The sequence below is a fragment of the Nicotiana tomentosiformis genome, chromosome 8 (assembly GCF_000390325.3).
Source record: "Nicotiana tomentosiformis chromosome 8, ASM39032v3, whole genome shotgun sequence".
Lineage (NCBI taxonomy): Eukaryota > Viridiplantae > Streptophyta > Magnoliopsida > Solanales > Solanaceae > Nicotiana > Nicotiana tomentosiformis.
In genome coordinates this window covers 113,952,957-113,969,514 of record NC_090819.1, presented here as the reverse complement: position 1 = coordinate 113,969,514, position 16,558 = coordinate 113,952,957, and the positions used below count along the sequence as shown (strand labels likewise).

Sequence of the window (16,558 nt, the reverse complement as noted above, 5' to 3'; positions counted from 1 at the left end):
GCGAACGTGAGGCTCCTCTCGCGAACGCGTAAGAGAAAACCAGAAAAATGCAGCAGCAGATATCAGTTATCTCACCAAGGACAAAAATGATCCACTAAGCATCCAAAACTCACCCGAGGTCCCCTGGACCTCAACCAAACATACCAACCAATCCTAAAATACCATACAAACTTAGTCGTGCTTTCAAATCACTCAAAACAACATCAAAACACCAATTACACCTGGATTCAAGCCTAAAGAACTTCTAAACTTTCAAATTCCACAAACGACGCCGAAACCTACCAAACCACGTCTGATTGACCTCAAATGTTGCACACAAGTCATATTCAACATTACGGACCTATTATAACTTCCGAAATTGGAATCCGACCCCGATATCAAAAAGTCAACCCCTTAGTCAAACTTTCCAAAATTTGACTTTCGCCATTTCAAGCTTAGATTAGCTACAGACCTCGAATTCACAGTCCGGATATGCTCCTAAGTCCAAAATCACTCAACGGATCTAACGGAACCGACGAAACTCCATTTTGGAGTCGTCTTTACACACTTCCGACTACGGTCAAAATCCTGAAACTTAAGCTTCCGTTTTAGGGACTAAGTGTCCCGAAACATTCCAAAACCAAAAACAAGACCTCCCGACAAGTCAGTTAAGCAAAAACAAATACGAGAAAAATAGTAAATAGGGGATTGGGGCTAATACACTCAAAATGACCGGCTGTGTCATTACATTTGCGACACCAGAAATCCCAAGAACTTACCAGAGCTGACTCCGAACGCACACTTCTCGGGGTTAAGCTTCATGTTATGCTTTCTTAGGATGTCAAAGATTTCTTGCAAGTGTTTAAGATGATCACCTGCGTTCAAAGACTTGACTAGCATATAATCTATGTAAACTCAATGGTTTTCCCTATTTGTTTCTTGAACATTTTGTTTACGAGCCGCTGATAAGTGGCTCCGATGTTCTTTAGCCCGAAAGGCATCACATTATGGAAATATGTGCCAAAATTCGTTATGAACAAATTTATTTCTTGATCCTCCGAGTTCATCTTGATTTGGTTGTACCCGGTTAAGCATCGAGGAAACTCATTAACTCGTGCCCGGCTGTCACATCAATCATTTGATCAATGTTTGGCAATGGGAACGGGTCTTTTGGACATGCCTTATTTAAATCCTTATAGTCTACGCACATGCAAAATTTATTATTCTTCTTTGGAACTACTACTACATTAATTAGCCTGTCAGGATACTTTACCTCTCAGATTGAACCGATATTAAGCAAACGAGTTACCTCTTCTTTGATGAATTTGTTTCTGACCTCGGCGATAGGACATTTTTTCTGCCTTACCGGAAAGATGTTGGGATCCAGGCTTAGTTTGTGCACGGCTAATTCTGGTGGGATACCTGTCATATCCGCATGCGACCACGCAAAACAATCAACATTAAATTTAATAAATTCGATAAATCCAGACTTGAGCTCGGGATTTACCCCTGTCCCCGAGTGGAACTTCCTCTCCAAGAACTTTTCGAACAATGCGACTTGCTCAAGTTCATCCGTTATGGATTTTGTTGCGTTCATTTCTTATGGTACCTAGAAATATCTTGGTACCTAATAGGATTTCGATGACTCCTACCCTTGGTTGACTTCGCTCGGCTCGGGAGCAGGCGTTGGTTCCTGTAATTACTATGTTGCATGCTCCTTCCCTTTGCTACTGGAAACTGAGATTGCATTCATCTCCCTTGCTGCTGGTAGGGGTGGACGTTCAGTACTTCGGTATAGTTTTTAAGAATTTCGGTACGGTATTTCGGTATTCGACTTATCAATTATACATACCAAATACTGTACTAAAGTAGTTCGGTACGGTTCGGTATTTTCTTATTTGGTTCAGTATGGTTTCGGTACGGTTCAGTATTGTACCAATTCTTTGTGAACAAAAGTGGTTAATTCAAATTCATTAGAAATCACATAACAATATAAGATCAGTACCCAATTAACATAGCAATGGCAGCAACTCCTCCGGTTGGCCTAGCATGTCCTTCAGTATAACCATACAATTGTAACTTAGAGGCCCCAGTCTATTTCTAGCTATATGCCTCTAAATAAAGAATGCATATTCAAAGTCTATTAGACAATACATATACTATGAAAATGTTTATAGGTGATGATCGGCACTATCTATGCATACAAGAAGTCCATAGCATCCATCTCACTCTCCACCCAATTCACACATTAACAATGCAGCATGTCCACCATAGTATGCATTAGTTGAGTTAACTCCTTCAATGTAATTATTCCCAGATTCCTGCATGTTTCATATGGCCAGGAAACAAGACTCACTACAATCAACTTATGAGATACTAAAGTATAAATTAATATGTGAAGTAGAAGTTAAAATGATAAACAACATAGCTAATGCAACCAAACAGTCAAGGCCAATTCACAAAGAATAGTGTGATTGAAAAGAAAAGCGAGGAAACTCATTGTTGGGCAGGCTTCTTAAGTATTTTGGTACTTCGGTATTTCGGTTTACCAAAGTATCGAAATATTAATACCGAAAACTGTACCGAAGTACCGAACTTTTAAAAAAGTGATACCGAATTAGTATCGAAGAACCGATGCCGAAATACCGAATTAATTCGATTCGGTCTGGTTTTTTGATTTTTCGAATTTTATGCCCACCCCTAGCTGCCGGTTGGTCACCTCTTATTAGTTTAATTCCTTCGGGAGTTGGGAATTTCAACAATTGATGATACGTTGACGACACAACCTTCATCTCGTGCAGCCATGGTCTCCCCAGGATAATATTATAGCCCATATTGTTGTTCACTACTTTGAAAAGGGTTGTCTTCATCACCCCTCGGCATTCATAGGCATCGGGATCTCTCATTTGGTTGTCATGCTTGCAGGTTGAACCCGTCGAGGAGTTTTATGGCCGGAATGATACTTCCAGTGAGCTAGGCTTGCTCCAGCACTCTCCACTAGATAATATTGGCCGAACTTCCTGGATCTACCAAAACACATTTAATTTAAAATCAAGAGCATTTAGAAAGATTACCAAAGCATCGTTGTGCGGTAGCAGTAGTCCATCTACGTCTTCCTCCGTGAAAGTAATTTCGTCCTCAACGACTTCTCGGAGTCTCTTACTGTGGGTTACTGACACCTTCATCTTTTTTGCCGCCAAAAATGTCACACCATTAATCTCGTTCCCCCAAAAAATCATGTTGATCATCAAACGTGGAGGATCTTCTCCTGCTTTTGAAGGTTTCACGTTATCACGATTACGGTCGTAGTTGTTTTTAGCCCGATCACTTAAGAATTCTCTGAGATGGCCATTTTTTAGCAATGTCGCCACCTCCTAACGCAAATGCTGGCAGTCCCATATCCGGTGGCCATTGGTCCCATAGTATTCGCACCACAAATTAGGATCCCTTTGATTAAGATCGGATCTCATCGACTTCGGGAACCGCACTTCCTTAATGTTCCTCATAGCTGACACCAGCTCCATTACACTGACATTGAAGTTGTATTAGGATAGCCTGGGTAGGAGGAATCTTGGGAATCCAATATCTCCTTGTCCTGCAGTGATCTGTTATTACGACATCGATCAGCCCTCATATTGGTAGCGAATCTATCTGCCGAGCGGAAACCTTTGTCGCATCCTTCGGCCCTTTCATAGGGCAAAAACTGACCCCTTGAAGACCGTCGATCTGTGTCAAAATCATCCTCTAGTTTGTCCTTATTATTTTCCCGGTCCCGGCCCTTGGTTGATGCCGAAAAACCTAGATGATCATCTTCAATTCTTATCTTTGACTCATACCGGTTGTGAACATCTGTCCATGTTGTTGCCTGAAACTTTAGCAGACTTTCTTTCAATTTTCGGGAAGCATCGGAACTTCTCGGATTCATCCCTTTAGTAAATGCTTCAGTTGCCCACTCGTCTGGTACGACCGGGAAAAACATTGTTTCTTTCTGAAAGCTGGTTATGAGCTCCCGCAGGAATTCAGACTCTACTTGTGCAATCCTGAATATGTCGGCCTTTCGGGCCTGTACCTTTCTGGCCCCGGCATGGCCTTGATGAAAGAATCTGCGAGCATCTCAAAGGAATCTATTGAGTGCTCGGGTAAGAGTGAATACCATGTCAGGGCCCCTTCGTGAGGGTCTCCCTGAAATCTTCAGTAAGACTGACTCAATCTCGTGCGGAGCTAAATCGTTTTCCTTCACCGTCGTTGTATAGGTGGTGATGTGCTCCTGAGGATCTGAAGTCTCATCATACTTTGGCATGTCTGGCATTTTGAACCGCTTCGGTTTCAACTCTGGTGACACGCTTGGTTTGAACGACAATTGGGTGTACTTCTTTGAGTCCAATCCTTTCAATACAGGTGGCATGCCCGGAATCTGATCCGTTCGGGCATTTATTTCCATCATAAACTGCATGAGTTCGGTTTTAAAGGGATCATTCTTATTGTTGTTACCGGATCCACTACTGTTTCCCCGGGCCCTATCAAAGCCGACTTCGCCCCTCGGGGTGTTGTTGTCGACCCTCTACATTGTTTGATTTGCGGGAGAACCGGGAGGAACTGGACCTCGTCCATTCGCGTTGTTGGAGGCACCCGACAACGCCTTCTTCAACTCCATCGTGCCCTGATCCTGTCGTGAGAGGTGGCCCATAATGGTTTTTTGTTGCTCCTTCAAGATCCTTACTGTTTCAATGACATGCTCGTCTTCAGCATTATTAGGAGTTGCCTCTCGAACATGTCGCGGATATTGCCCGATGTGGACCGGCGTGGCCTCATCCCCCTCGTTCCGGGTATCACTGATCGAATCTTCGTGCCGATGCTGATTTCCTTGAGCCTCAACATTGTGAACGATGTTGACATTGTTATATGCCATTTTCTATTATTTTTGCTAAGAACAAAGAATCAAACAGGTTAGTAATAGGTGAACGGATCAACTCAATTACACAACTGTCTAGGCCCCACGGTGGGTGCCAAACTATTTAACCGTAAAATGATACAGTTGAATTTATACGTGGTTTATAGAAAAGTGAATCGATTTGATCCAAAAATGATAAATAAATTAAACAATAATATAAGACTTAGTGTTGAAATCTAGATAAGACAACAGAAATTTTGGTTTTGGGAGTAGAGCTTCCGGAGGCAGTAGTAACAATATTAATAAGCAAGAAGATAAAATATTATTGAGCTTAGAACAAAGTATAGTATGTGCTTGTCAGAAAATCCGTGGTTGTTGAGCTCTCTATTTATAATTGCACCTAGGGAACAAGGTCCTGGGATCAAGTGCATCTTAAATGACAATTATGAGGACCATTGAAGAATATGTAACGGTAGGTAGTGAATGTCATATTTTCTGTAACGGACTATGCACTTAATGCTATAGAATATTCTCCATTAAATGCTACCGGGTGGCAAGCATTTATTCCATCTTCATGAACACCATTCCTTTCGGGAACCAACGAGATCGCTGCCTTCTGACCTGATTGCTTTCGGCTCCACGTGTCATTTTACCATGCGGGCATTTAATATGAACATATTTTATCCTATACATATATTCCTATTTCTATTCTCACATAACTAAATACATTCATAAGGTGCAAGAAGTTTATGTAATATTAATTTATACGGAATATAATCTGAAGTAAAAATACGGATATTACAATATATGTGTTAAAATAATTAAAAATGTAAAACAATTCCCTCTCTAGCAAACATTCTTTTGCTTCATTTTAAAAGTAAACACCTATATAAATTATACATTGTATAAAATTTTAATACATTAAATCAAACATGAACAAGAAATATTTCAGTATTGTAATTCATGCATTATGACCCCGTGCGTCTAGATCAATCTAAACCAAATAGTTAGTTGTTAATTCCATTATGGTGAGAAAAGTTAGCTAATACATCTAGAAACGAATGTTGATAGTTAACAATATAGTGGAAATTTAAGTAATGCCGTTTGACATGGTTTCAAGTTTCAACAGACTTCTGAATAAACTTACAAGAAAACCAACATTTCAATATTTAATATAAAAGGTTAATGCAAATCTGGACTAGTCCGACTCTAGGATAGAAAATCAAACAAAATCAAAAAAGAAAAGAAAAGAAAAGAAAAGAGAGAGACGTGAATTTTTTATTTTAGTTCCAACAACTTTTATTTTCTTGTTTAAAGTTAACTAGTAGTCGTACCCGCACAATGCGCGTTCAATATTTAAAAATATTAATTAAATTAAATTGCGATCGAGCTTGTTTGAATATATTAGATCGTATTGTTTTAATAAATTTCAATTGTCATCTTATTTGTCAATATGATATACCCAACAATAAAATATCTATTAAATTAAAGGGACTTATATAGTCATTGAATAATTTTTTTTGTTCTATATTTTTCTTTATTCTATTATCCATGTTTAGTATTTTTACATTGTTAATAGAAATTATTTGCATATTACTTTATCTAATATTTTTGTCTGATCGCTTTCTTTTTGTAATATAAGAGAAGATATATATTTTATTAATCTTGAAATATTTTAAATTTTAAATTTTATTCTGATTTTGTCGATAATATTATCTGAATTTTAATGAATAAAATTACTATTAAATTAAAGGGACCTATATAGTCATCGAATAACTTTTTTTTATGTATTTTTATTTATTATACTATCCAATATTAGTATTTTTGCATTGTTAATAAGAATTTTTTATTAGCATATCACTTTGTTTAATATTTTTGTCTACTACTTTTTTTTGTAATATAATAGAAGATGTATATTTTATTACTCTTGAATAGTTTTTTTATTTTAAATTTTATTCTAATGTTCTCAATAATATTGTCTGAATTTTAACAAATAAAATCTCTATTAAATTAAAGAGACTTGTATAGTCATTGAATAACTTTTTTGATCTATATTTTTCTTTATTATACTATCCAATATTAGTATTTTTACATTGTTAATAGAAAGTTTTATTAGCATATCACTTTGTTTAATATTTTTGTCTACTACTTTCTTTTTGTAATATAATAGAAGATGTATATTTTATTACTCTTGAAATATTTTTTTAGTTTAAATTCTATCTTATTGTTCTCAATAATATTATCTGAAGTTTAATGAATAAAAACTCTATTAATTAAAGAGACTTGTATATTCATTGAATAACTTTTTTGTTCTGTATTTTTCTTTATTATATTATCCAATATTTAGTATTATTGCATTGTTAATAGAAACTTTTATTAGCATATTACTTTGTTTAATATTTTTGTCTACTATTTTCTTTTTATAATATAATAGAAGATATATATTTTATTACTCTTAAAATATTTTTTTTATTTTAAATTTTACCCTATTGTTCTCAATAATATTATCTGAATTTAAATAAATAAAATATCTATTAAATTAAAGAGACTTATATAGGCATAGAATATGTAACGACCCGACCGGTCGTTTTGAGCTCTCGCGCGTCATTCAGTGGTTTGAGACCCCGAGCAGCTTCACTTCAGGTATTATGACTTGTATGCGTAATCGGAATTTAATTTCGGGAAGTTCATAGTTGATTTAGAAAGAAAATTCTAATTTCGGAAGCTTTAAGCTGGAGGAATTGATTAAAGGGTGATTTTTGAGTAAACGACCTCGAAATCGGGATTTAAAGGCTTCAACATATTTGTATGATGATTTTGGACTTAGACGTATGTTCAGATTGAGTTTTGGATGACCCGGGAACATTTCAACGCCTATTGTGGAAGTTGGCATTTTGGAAGGATTTCATAAATTTGGGTTGGAGTGCATTTCAATGCTATCGATGTCCATTTGGGATTTCTGAGTCTCAGAATAGCTCTGTATGGTGATTCTGGTAATGGGAGCGCATCCGGATGTCAATTTCGAGGTCCGTAGGTCATTTTGGGGTCTTTTGGAGAAAGTTGGAACTTTGAAGGTTTTTGGGAAGTTTGACCGGAAGTGGACTTTTTGATATCGGGGTCGGATTCTGATTCCGGAAGTTGGAGTAGGTCTGTAATGTCAATTATGACTTGTGTGCAAAATTTGAGGTCAATCAGACGTGATTTGATAGGCTTCGGCATCGATCGTAGAAGTTTGGAATTTCAAAGTTCATTAAGTTTGAATTGGAGGGTGATTTGTAGTTTCGCTATTGTTTGGCATGATTTGAGGCCTCGACTAAGTTCGTAATATGTTTTGGGACGTGTTGGTATATTTGGTTGAGGTTCCGAGGGCCTCGGGTGGATTCCAGTCGGTAAACGGATCAAGTTTGGATTTTTGAAGAGCAGTTGTTGCACCAGGCTTCTGGTGTAACCGCACCTGCGGAGGGCTAGCCGCAGGTGCGAGCTCGCAGAAGAGGCCAAGTGTTGGGAGCCCAGAAGTCGCAGGTGCGGCACATGCACTGTAGGAGCGGTCTCACAGAAGCGAGCCACTGATCGCAGAAGCGGACAAGCCGTCTAATAGGGAAAGCCGCATCTGCGAGGTTATTTCCGCAGATGCGGAGCCACAAATGCAGTTGGCTAGCCGCAGAAGCGGAAATTTTGGCTGGGCAGAATGTTTTAAAGCTGGGTTTGGGTTCATTTCACCTATTTTCTCCACGGCTTGGGCGGTTTTTGGAGCTCTTCAAGGGAGTATTTTCTCCATCAAATGCAAGGTAAGTAATTTCCACCTATTGCAAGTTAAGCACTTGGTTTACAAATGGATTTAAACATGGAAATTAGTAGGAATTTGGGATTTTGAAGAAACACCTAAAAATTTGTATTTTTGGATTTTGACCACGAATTTGGGCATGAAATTGAGAATAAATTATATATTGGAGTTCGTAATGCCATGGGTAGTGTTTATCTTCAAAAATTTTTGGAATTTGGGCACGTGGGCCCGAGGGTTTACTTTATTGATTTTTCGAGCAGAGTTGGAAATTATTATAAATTGATTAATTATGAGTATTAGAGTATATTTTGATTGGGTTGCATCTTATTTGACTAGTTTTGGATCGGCGGTCATCGGTTTGAGGTGTTAGAGCGATGTTGGAGCTGGTTATGGGATTTTGGAGTGAGGTAAGTCTCCTGTCTAACTCTGTGAGGGGGAAACTACCCCTTAGGTGTTGTAATTAATATTTGCTACTTGTTGCGGGAGCTACGTACGCACGAGGTGACGAGAGTCCGTATGTAGCTATATTCATATTATTGTCCGGGTAGACTCAGGTACATGCCATGCTATAACGGTACTATTTGAGTTGTCTCTTGCCTATTAGGTTCCTTATTACATGTTAAAATTTGAGACTAGACTTTTGTATAGCGGTATACTCGTTATTGTAGAGATCAGATGAACTTTAAGGCTTTTCACGGAATAATTGTACTCCTCTTATGAATTTTCCCCGCGTTACGCGTTCTCATCGAAGGGCTTTCCCCAAAGCTTTCCTAAAACTCTCATGTCCCTTCGTGAGTGGGGTCAAGGACCCGTCGAAGATTTCTTATTCTCATGGGAGCGGGCCATTCGCCTCGACATGATAGATACATCTATGGTTCGTGTCTTTCGACCCTCGGCAGTGCACACACTTTATGGGATCGGGTCGTTCACCTCAGCAGGATTATGTACCACTCTCTCATGGGAGCGGGTCGTTCGCCTCGATAATATATATAATAGATGTATCTATGGTTATATACCGGATTTTGATGGGATCAGGCCGTACGCCTCGACATTTTTGTAAAAATAATTCTAGGGAATCGTGCGTACTAATTGTACAAAGGGCCAGTGTATCTAGGAGTTTTCCTAATTTGAATTATATATATGTACTCCGAGGGAGGAGGTGACTGCTAATCGATGGTTGAGTTTATTGTTGAGAGAAAGATTGTACCACATATTTATATTTGTTTCATTCGAGTATTTATTCTGCCCCATATCTGTTTTACTTCTTACTGTACTTGCCTTATTGGACCACTAGTAAGCGTCAATATCGACCCCTCGTCATTACTTCTCTAGGTTTAGGCTAGATACTTACTGGGTACACGTTGCTTGCGTACTCATACTACACTTGCTGCACATTTTTGTGCAGGTACATATATGTCTAGAGGACATGTGACAGCAGAGGCGTGTATACATGCGGGGACCTAGGTGAGCTGCATTCCATTTGTCGACCCGCAGTCAGCAGAGTCTCCTTCACAATATTTATATTTTTCTTGTCCAATTTGTATTCCGAGCAGCTGCTGTATTTTTATTTTATATTCCTAGTTAATGCTCATGCACTTGTGACACTGGGTTTTAGGATGATTATGGGTTGTTCTGTATTGAATTTTTTAAAAGTATTATTATTTACTCTGTAAATTCCCATTTTTTACTATTTAAATTGAAGGTTTCAAAAATAATAAAATGAGAACCCAATTAACTAATTATTTTGATTCCCCCGGGTGTTGGAAACTTTAGCACCTAGTGTAGTGTCGAGGGTATTGCTCTTATGTTGTGAATCCATGGCCTCCCGAACAAAGCGTTGTATCTTATATCCCCTTCAATTACATAGAACTTGGCTTCCTGTAAGGTTCCGGCGATGTTAACCGGTAATGTTATCTACCCTTTAGTGGTCTTGCATGCCATGTTGAACCCGTTCAAGACTCATACCGTAGAGAAAAAGTTAACAAATGAGTTATGTGCAAGTCTGCATTCTTTCCATCCAAAAGCATCGCTAGGGTGATCACAATTCTTGCACAAAAAAGTTGTAGTTAGGATAATATGTGCATAATGCTGGTACTAAATTTAGTTTACTAGATTTGAAAATATAAATAGGAAGAGAAATCAAATTGATGGAGATACATGCATCATAGCAGGCGCATCATACTACAGATTTCATACGTGCACAAATAGATGCACGTGCATCTAGTTGTGCAATACACATGCATCCCACATCAATTATGCACGTGCATCTACTTGTGCAATACACATGCATCCCACATCAATTATTAAAAAATTTGCTTGCAAGAACAACGAAGTTATAAATGTATGCGTATGTTGTAAAAATAGAGATTAAAGTGAGAAGAGTGAAATTCCCTTAAACAATGAGTCAACCTCAAAATATTCGGAGTATGTGTAGTATGTAAAGCCAAAAGTTTTTGTAGTCTTGTTGAGACTAAATCGTCGTTCTTCTCCATTTTTTCACTTCCTCAGTTGACAATCTGGCTGCAAAGCCAGTAGTCACATGGTGATAGAAGTGTCATCCGAATCAACAGCATCTTTTGATAGAAAGGACTTGTAACCGTTTATTAGATTAATCGAATCAACAACAATTTGGGCAACGAGCAAACTTACTTGGATCATGTGCACAGTGAGGTGGAAACTCGACTACAAAGCAATTGAGAATATAAAAGTGCAACTCATGGTTGATTGTCTTTCTATCATTACACATACACCTAGAAAAGGTCTTTGGTTGGTTATAGATGAATGAACTCAAGAAATAAGCAACATATACTATGAATTAAAGAAAGAAGAATGTGATTAGTCAAGGTAGGAAAACAAACACATATATAGGTTTCTAAGACAGCCAGCTTACAAACATAGTTGTATTATGATTAAGGGACAAACATCAAGACAATTGTTTGACCAAAATTAGATCTAAGTTTAAATAATTAGATTTTTTTAATAAGATAGAATTCATTTTAGCCAACAATAATATCCACTAGATTATTTAGCTAGTGTCGTGACAGAATGTAACAAGATCTGTGGTAACAGTGGTGAATATATGACAATGAACAACACTTAATGGCATAAATATGAAGTAGAAAGAATTAGATAGTAATAAATGGCGTATAATGGTATTTACATAAATAAGTGTAACAGATATGACCGAAAAAAAAGGATGGAATCGTGTAATGTTCCTTCTTACAATGATAAATGATTAATGAGCCTTTGAATATTCAGATTCTCCTTGGATCGCAGGAGAAAGACTAGACAAGGATCTCAAAAAAAAGGTGTCTTTTGTATGTATCTAATAAAGCAAGAATTGATCGGGTTTTTCTTTCTTTCTCGGCGCACATTAGGTGACTAACTAACCTGCGCCATCGCCGGAAATGGGAGGAAGAGGAAGACTGAAGAAGAACAGCAGCAAAACACCAGTAATGGAAAGGAAATTGACGGATGTTATCACACGCGAGCAAGGCAAAAGGATACTAAAGCAAAGGAGAAAATGCAGGAGGAGGAGCAGGACCAGGAGAACGACATCGACTCAAATTGGCCGGATCTGGGCAATTATCGAGTCCAAGTAGCTACACCAGTGAGTTCTAGCAAACAATCGACACCTACGGTGAATTCTAGCAAAGAAAATAGCACAGTGATGATTACAAATGAGCAACCAAGCTCGAGCAAGGTGCAATTCAATGGAACAGTACATGCAAGCCCAAATAAGGAACAGAGGACCATTGCACTCGATAACCAGAAGGAAACTCAGCAGAAAAATACAGTACCAGCAGTGGAGAAGGGACGATCATGGACAGGTTACTTCAGGAGAACAAATTGACAGCGAAAGGTATGAATCTAACTTACATACCCCCCAGTGATGAAGGATGGTGAAGTAGTGGTACAACTGATGGAAGAGGACATTGAAGAAGAAAACCAAAAGTGGAATCTAGATGTTATACTCTATGTGGTGGGGGAATACTCCATCAATTGGGGTTATTAAGAGATTCATAGCTAACCAATGGGTTAATGTTCAGAAACCTAAGGTTTTATTCCACAATGATGGGTACTTCATTATTCTGCTAAGTAATAATGAAGAGAGGGAGAAGATGATACTGAATAGTCCTTATACAATCAATAGTAGACCAATTATTATTAGACAATGGTCGGAGAATTTTGATTTTAATGAAGAAGTGTTGAAAACCATCCCCTTATGGGTCAAGTTTCCGAACTTGCCACTTAATTACTGGAGTAAACAAGCCCCAAGTAAAATTAGAAGTGGACTGGGGAAGCCATTATATACTAATGCTTGTACTACAATAGCGGAAAGAGTCTCATATGTTAAGGTCCTGATTGAAATGGATGTTACAAGACCTTTGCCAGAGAAGGTTAAGCTGTATGATCCTAGAGGAAAGGTGATAGAACAAATGGTTCAATATGATTGAAAGCCATAATATTGCCAAACATGCTGTCAATTAGGCCATTCATGTAGGGACGAAAGGAAGCAGAAGCATAAAGGATTGATACAAAAGAATATGGAAGTGAAGCAGAAACATGAGTAGAAAAAAGTCAGAATACTTGAGCCTGTTGTTGACAAAATTGATGCCCAAGGAAGATTCATTGACCAGTTAGAGAAAGCACCAACTGTGCAGCAAAGTATTTAGGAAGCTGAACCACAGTGGTAAGTTGCTCGAGGAAAATCTGCTACAAAGAAGAATGCAGAAGTGACAAGGGAGAATAAAGTGGACATTGGTAATGTCTTCAAAGCATTAGTTGGTACAGCTCAAAAGATAGTTCAACTGTCTGAAGCCCAAGGAGTGAGAGAGAAACAGAACAAGAAGGCTAGGGAAGGAACTCCACAACAAATATCCATATCATGATGAATATTATATCATGGAATATGAGGGATTTGAATAAAGTTTATAAACAAAAAGAACTAAAAATATTCTGTAGAACAAATAAAGTGGTGCTGATAGCTATAATAGAACATAGAGTGAAGAGAAGCAATGCAGACTCAATAATAAGGAAGGCCCTTAACAACTAGAAATGGGTGGACAATTACAATGAAGCTCCTGGAGGTAGAATATGGATAGCATGAGATCCAACGCAGGTGGACTATGTGCTTATTAGAACTCATGAGCAATAGGTAAATATGATGCATCATAGAACCAGTTTCAATTACTGTGTAGTCTATGGTAAACATACAATTCAAGCTAGGAAGAACTTATGGGAGGAGTTGTTAGGATCAGTGCAGAGTACTAAACAATCCTTGCCTCATAATGGGTGACTTCAATACTGTTCTAAGTAGTGAGGATAGGATTAATAGTAACCTTGTGCAAGAGGTTGAGATAAGGGATTTCAAGCTAGTCTTACTGCATGCAGAATTAGATGAGCTGAAAACTGTGGGAAGGCAATACACATAGACTAATAACCATGTCCATAGTAGGATTGATAGAATTCTGGTTAATGCAGAATGGATACAAAAATGGCCTCACATGGAGGGGATAACTATTAACCCATGATTTTCATATCACTGCCCTTTAAGTGTGAGTTTTGACACTAATAACCAAGCAGGCATGAGACTCTTCAAATTTCTCAACTGCTTGGCAAGTTTGAGTGCATTTGAGAGGATAGTGCAGCATTTCTGGAGGAACAAAAAGGAAAGACCTACAATGCTATCTGTGTGGAATAAACTCAGAAATCTGAAAGGTGCCCTGAAGCACATGAATAAGCAAGAATTCAGTAGAATAGAGAACAAAATACAAGCAGCAAGGGGGAGATTAGAGAGTATACAATATCAAATGAATATCCCAGGCCAAGATGATAAGAAAATAGCCCTTGAAAAAGCTACAAAACTAGAACTGGAAAAATGGTGGATGGTTGAGGAAAGCATCTTAAAACAAAAGTCTAGGATACAATGGCTTAAGCTTGGGGACTCCAAAACAGCATACTACCATGCTTGCATGAAAAATAGGCAAGCAAGGAATAACATTGGCAGACTAGTCACTTGGTCCAGCTGAAGTGGAGGAAGAAATTCTAAGATTTTATAGGGGCCTACTTGGTACTGCAGCAGCACAATTGCCAGTTGTTAACCCTGAGATCGTGCAGAATGGTCATATACTAAATAGGAGGCAACAATTACAGTTAATAAGGCCAGTTACCAGAGAAGAAGTGAAACAAGCTATAATGGACATTGGTGACAACAAGGCACCAGGGTGTGATGGGTACAACTCCTACTTTTTTAAGAAGACATGGCACATATTGGGGGAGAAAGTCACTGCAGTAGTTCAAGAGTTCTTTGAAAAGGCAGATATGTGCAAAGTTGTTAACTGTACAACAATCACCTTGGTACCAAAGATTCAAAATCCAACAAATATAAGGGACTTCAGACCAATTTCATGTTGTACAGTCCCATATAAGATCATTTCAGAAGTGATTACAGCAAGAATGAAAGGGGTGATGGAAGACTTGATAGATAATTGTCAAGCTGCCTTTGTACCTGGGAGATTGATTACAGATAACAGACTTATGAGCCATGAACTGGTCAAAGGATATGGAAGGAAGAATATATCTCCTAGATGTATGCTCAAAATAGACATGCAAAAGGCATATGACTCTGTGGAATGGGTGTATATTGAACAAGTATTGAGACTACTAAACTTTCCTGCAATGTTTGTGAAGTGGATAATGGCTTGCATCAGAACTGTGTCCTACTCAATGTTTATCAATGGTAAACTTTCTGTACTATTTGAGGCAAGAAAAGGCTTAAGGCAGGAAGATCCACTCTCCCCTTTCTTATTTGTTCTGGCAATGGAGTACCTAAGTAGGTCATTGAAGACATTGAAAGATAATAAACAGTTTAGATTCCACCCAAGGTGTGCCAGATTCAACCTAGTTCAGCTGGGATTTGCAGATGACTTACTTTTGTTCTGTAGAGGTGATGTTCAATCTGTACAGATACTGCACAAGCATTTCCAGCTATTCTCAGCAGCATTAGGCCTGATTTCCAATCCAAATAAGAGCTGCATTTATTTTGGTGGGGTGAACAACATGATGCAGAAACAAATTATGGAGATGCTAGGCTATACAAAAGGTGAGCTACCTTTTAGATATTTGGGTATTCCTTTGAGTACTAAGAGGTTGTCTACTATACAGTGTGGACCCCTAATAGAGAGGATGCTAAGCAGGATTCAAAGCTAGACCACAAAGTTCCTATCATACGCAGGGAGAGTAGTACTAGTCAAAAGTGTGCTATTTGCTATACAAACCTTTTGGGCCCAGATTTTTATATTGCCTAAGAAAATCATCCACTTCATAGAAGCTATCTGTAGAAGGTTTCTATTGACAGGAAATGCTGAACCAACAAAGAAGGCTTTGATAGCCTGAGAGAAATTATGTACACCAAAGGTAGCTGGGGGTCTGAACTTCACCAATGTGGAGCTATGGAACAAAGCTGCCATCTGCAAGCTGTTGTGGAGTATTTGCACTAGGAAGGAGAAGTTATGGGTACAATGGGTGCATACTTACTACATAAAGGGAGGCACTGTCTGGAATACAGCACCAAAGAGTGCATCATGGGCCATACAAAAGATCTTCAAAGCAAGAAACTACTTTGCAAGCGCAGAACTCTCTGAAGATGATATTCAGAAGATGGTGAAATGCTCTATCAAATGACTATACAAAGCCATGCAAGGAGAATTCCAAAAGATGATATGGAGGAAGTTAGTATGCAACAATTAGGGACAACCCAAGTGGACATTCATCCTAAGGCTAGCAATTCAGCAAAGACTGGAAACTAAAGAGAGACTAGCAAGATGAGGTGTAATTGCAGAACAAACATGCTCATTGTGTAACAAGGAAAATGAGACAGTGCAACACATATTTTTTGACTG

The 16,558-nt window shown here is 38.2% G+C and overlaps 1 protein-coding gene across 1 annotated transcript; it reads left to right on the top strand.

The window, feature by feature from the left end:
- The first annotated feature begins 12,631 nt into the window (after positions 1–12,631).
- Positions 12,632–13,111, top strand: LOC138898014 (uncharacterized). Its single transcript, XM_070184044.1, has one exon. It carries the CDS (start codon positions 12,632–12,634, stop codon positions 13,109–13,111), a length of 480 nt encoding a protein of 159 aa, XP_070040145.1.
- The last annotated feature ends 3,447 nt before the right edge of the window (positions 13,112–16,558 follow it).

Excerpts from the sequence above, each read along its gene's own strand:
- LOC138898014 (XM_070184044.1), top strand. The coding sequence starts at position 12,632 with ATGTGGTGGGGGAATACTCCATCAATTGGGGTTATTAAGAGATTCATA.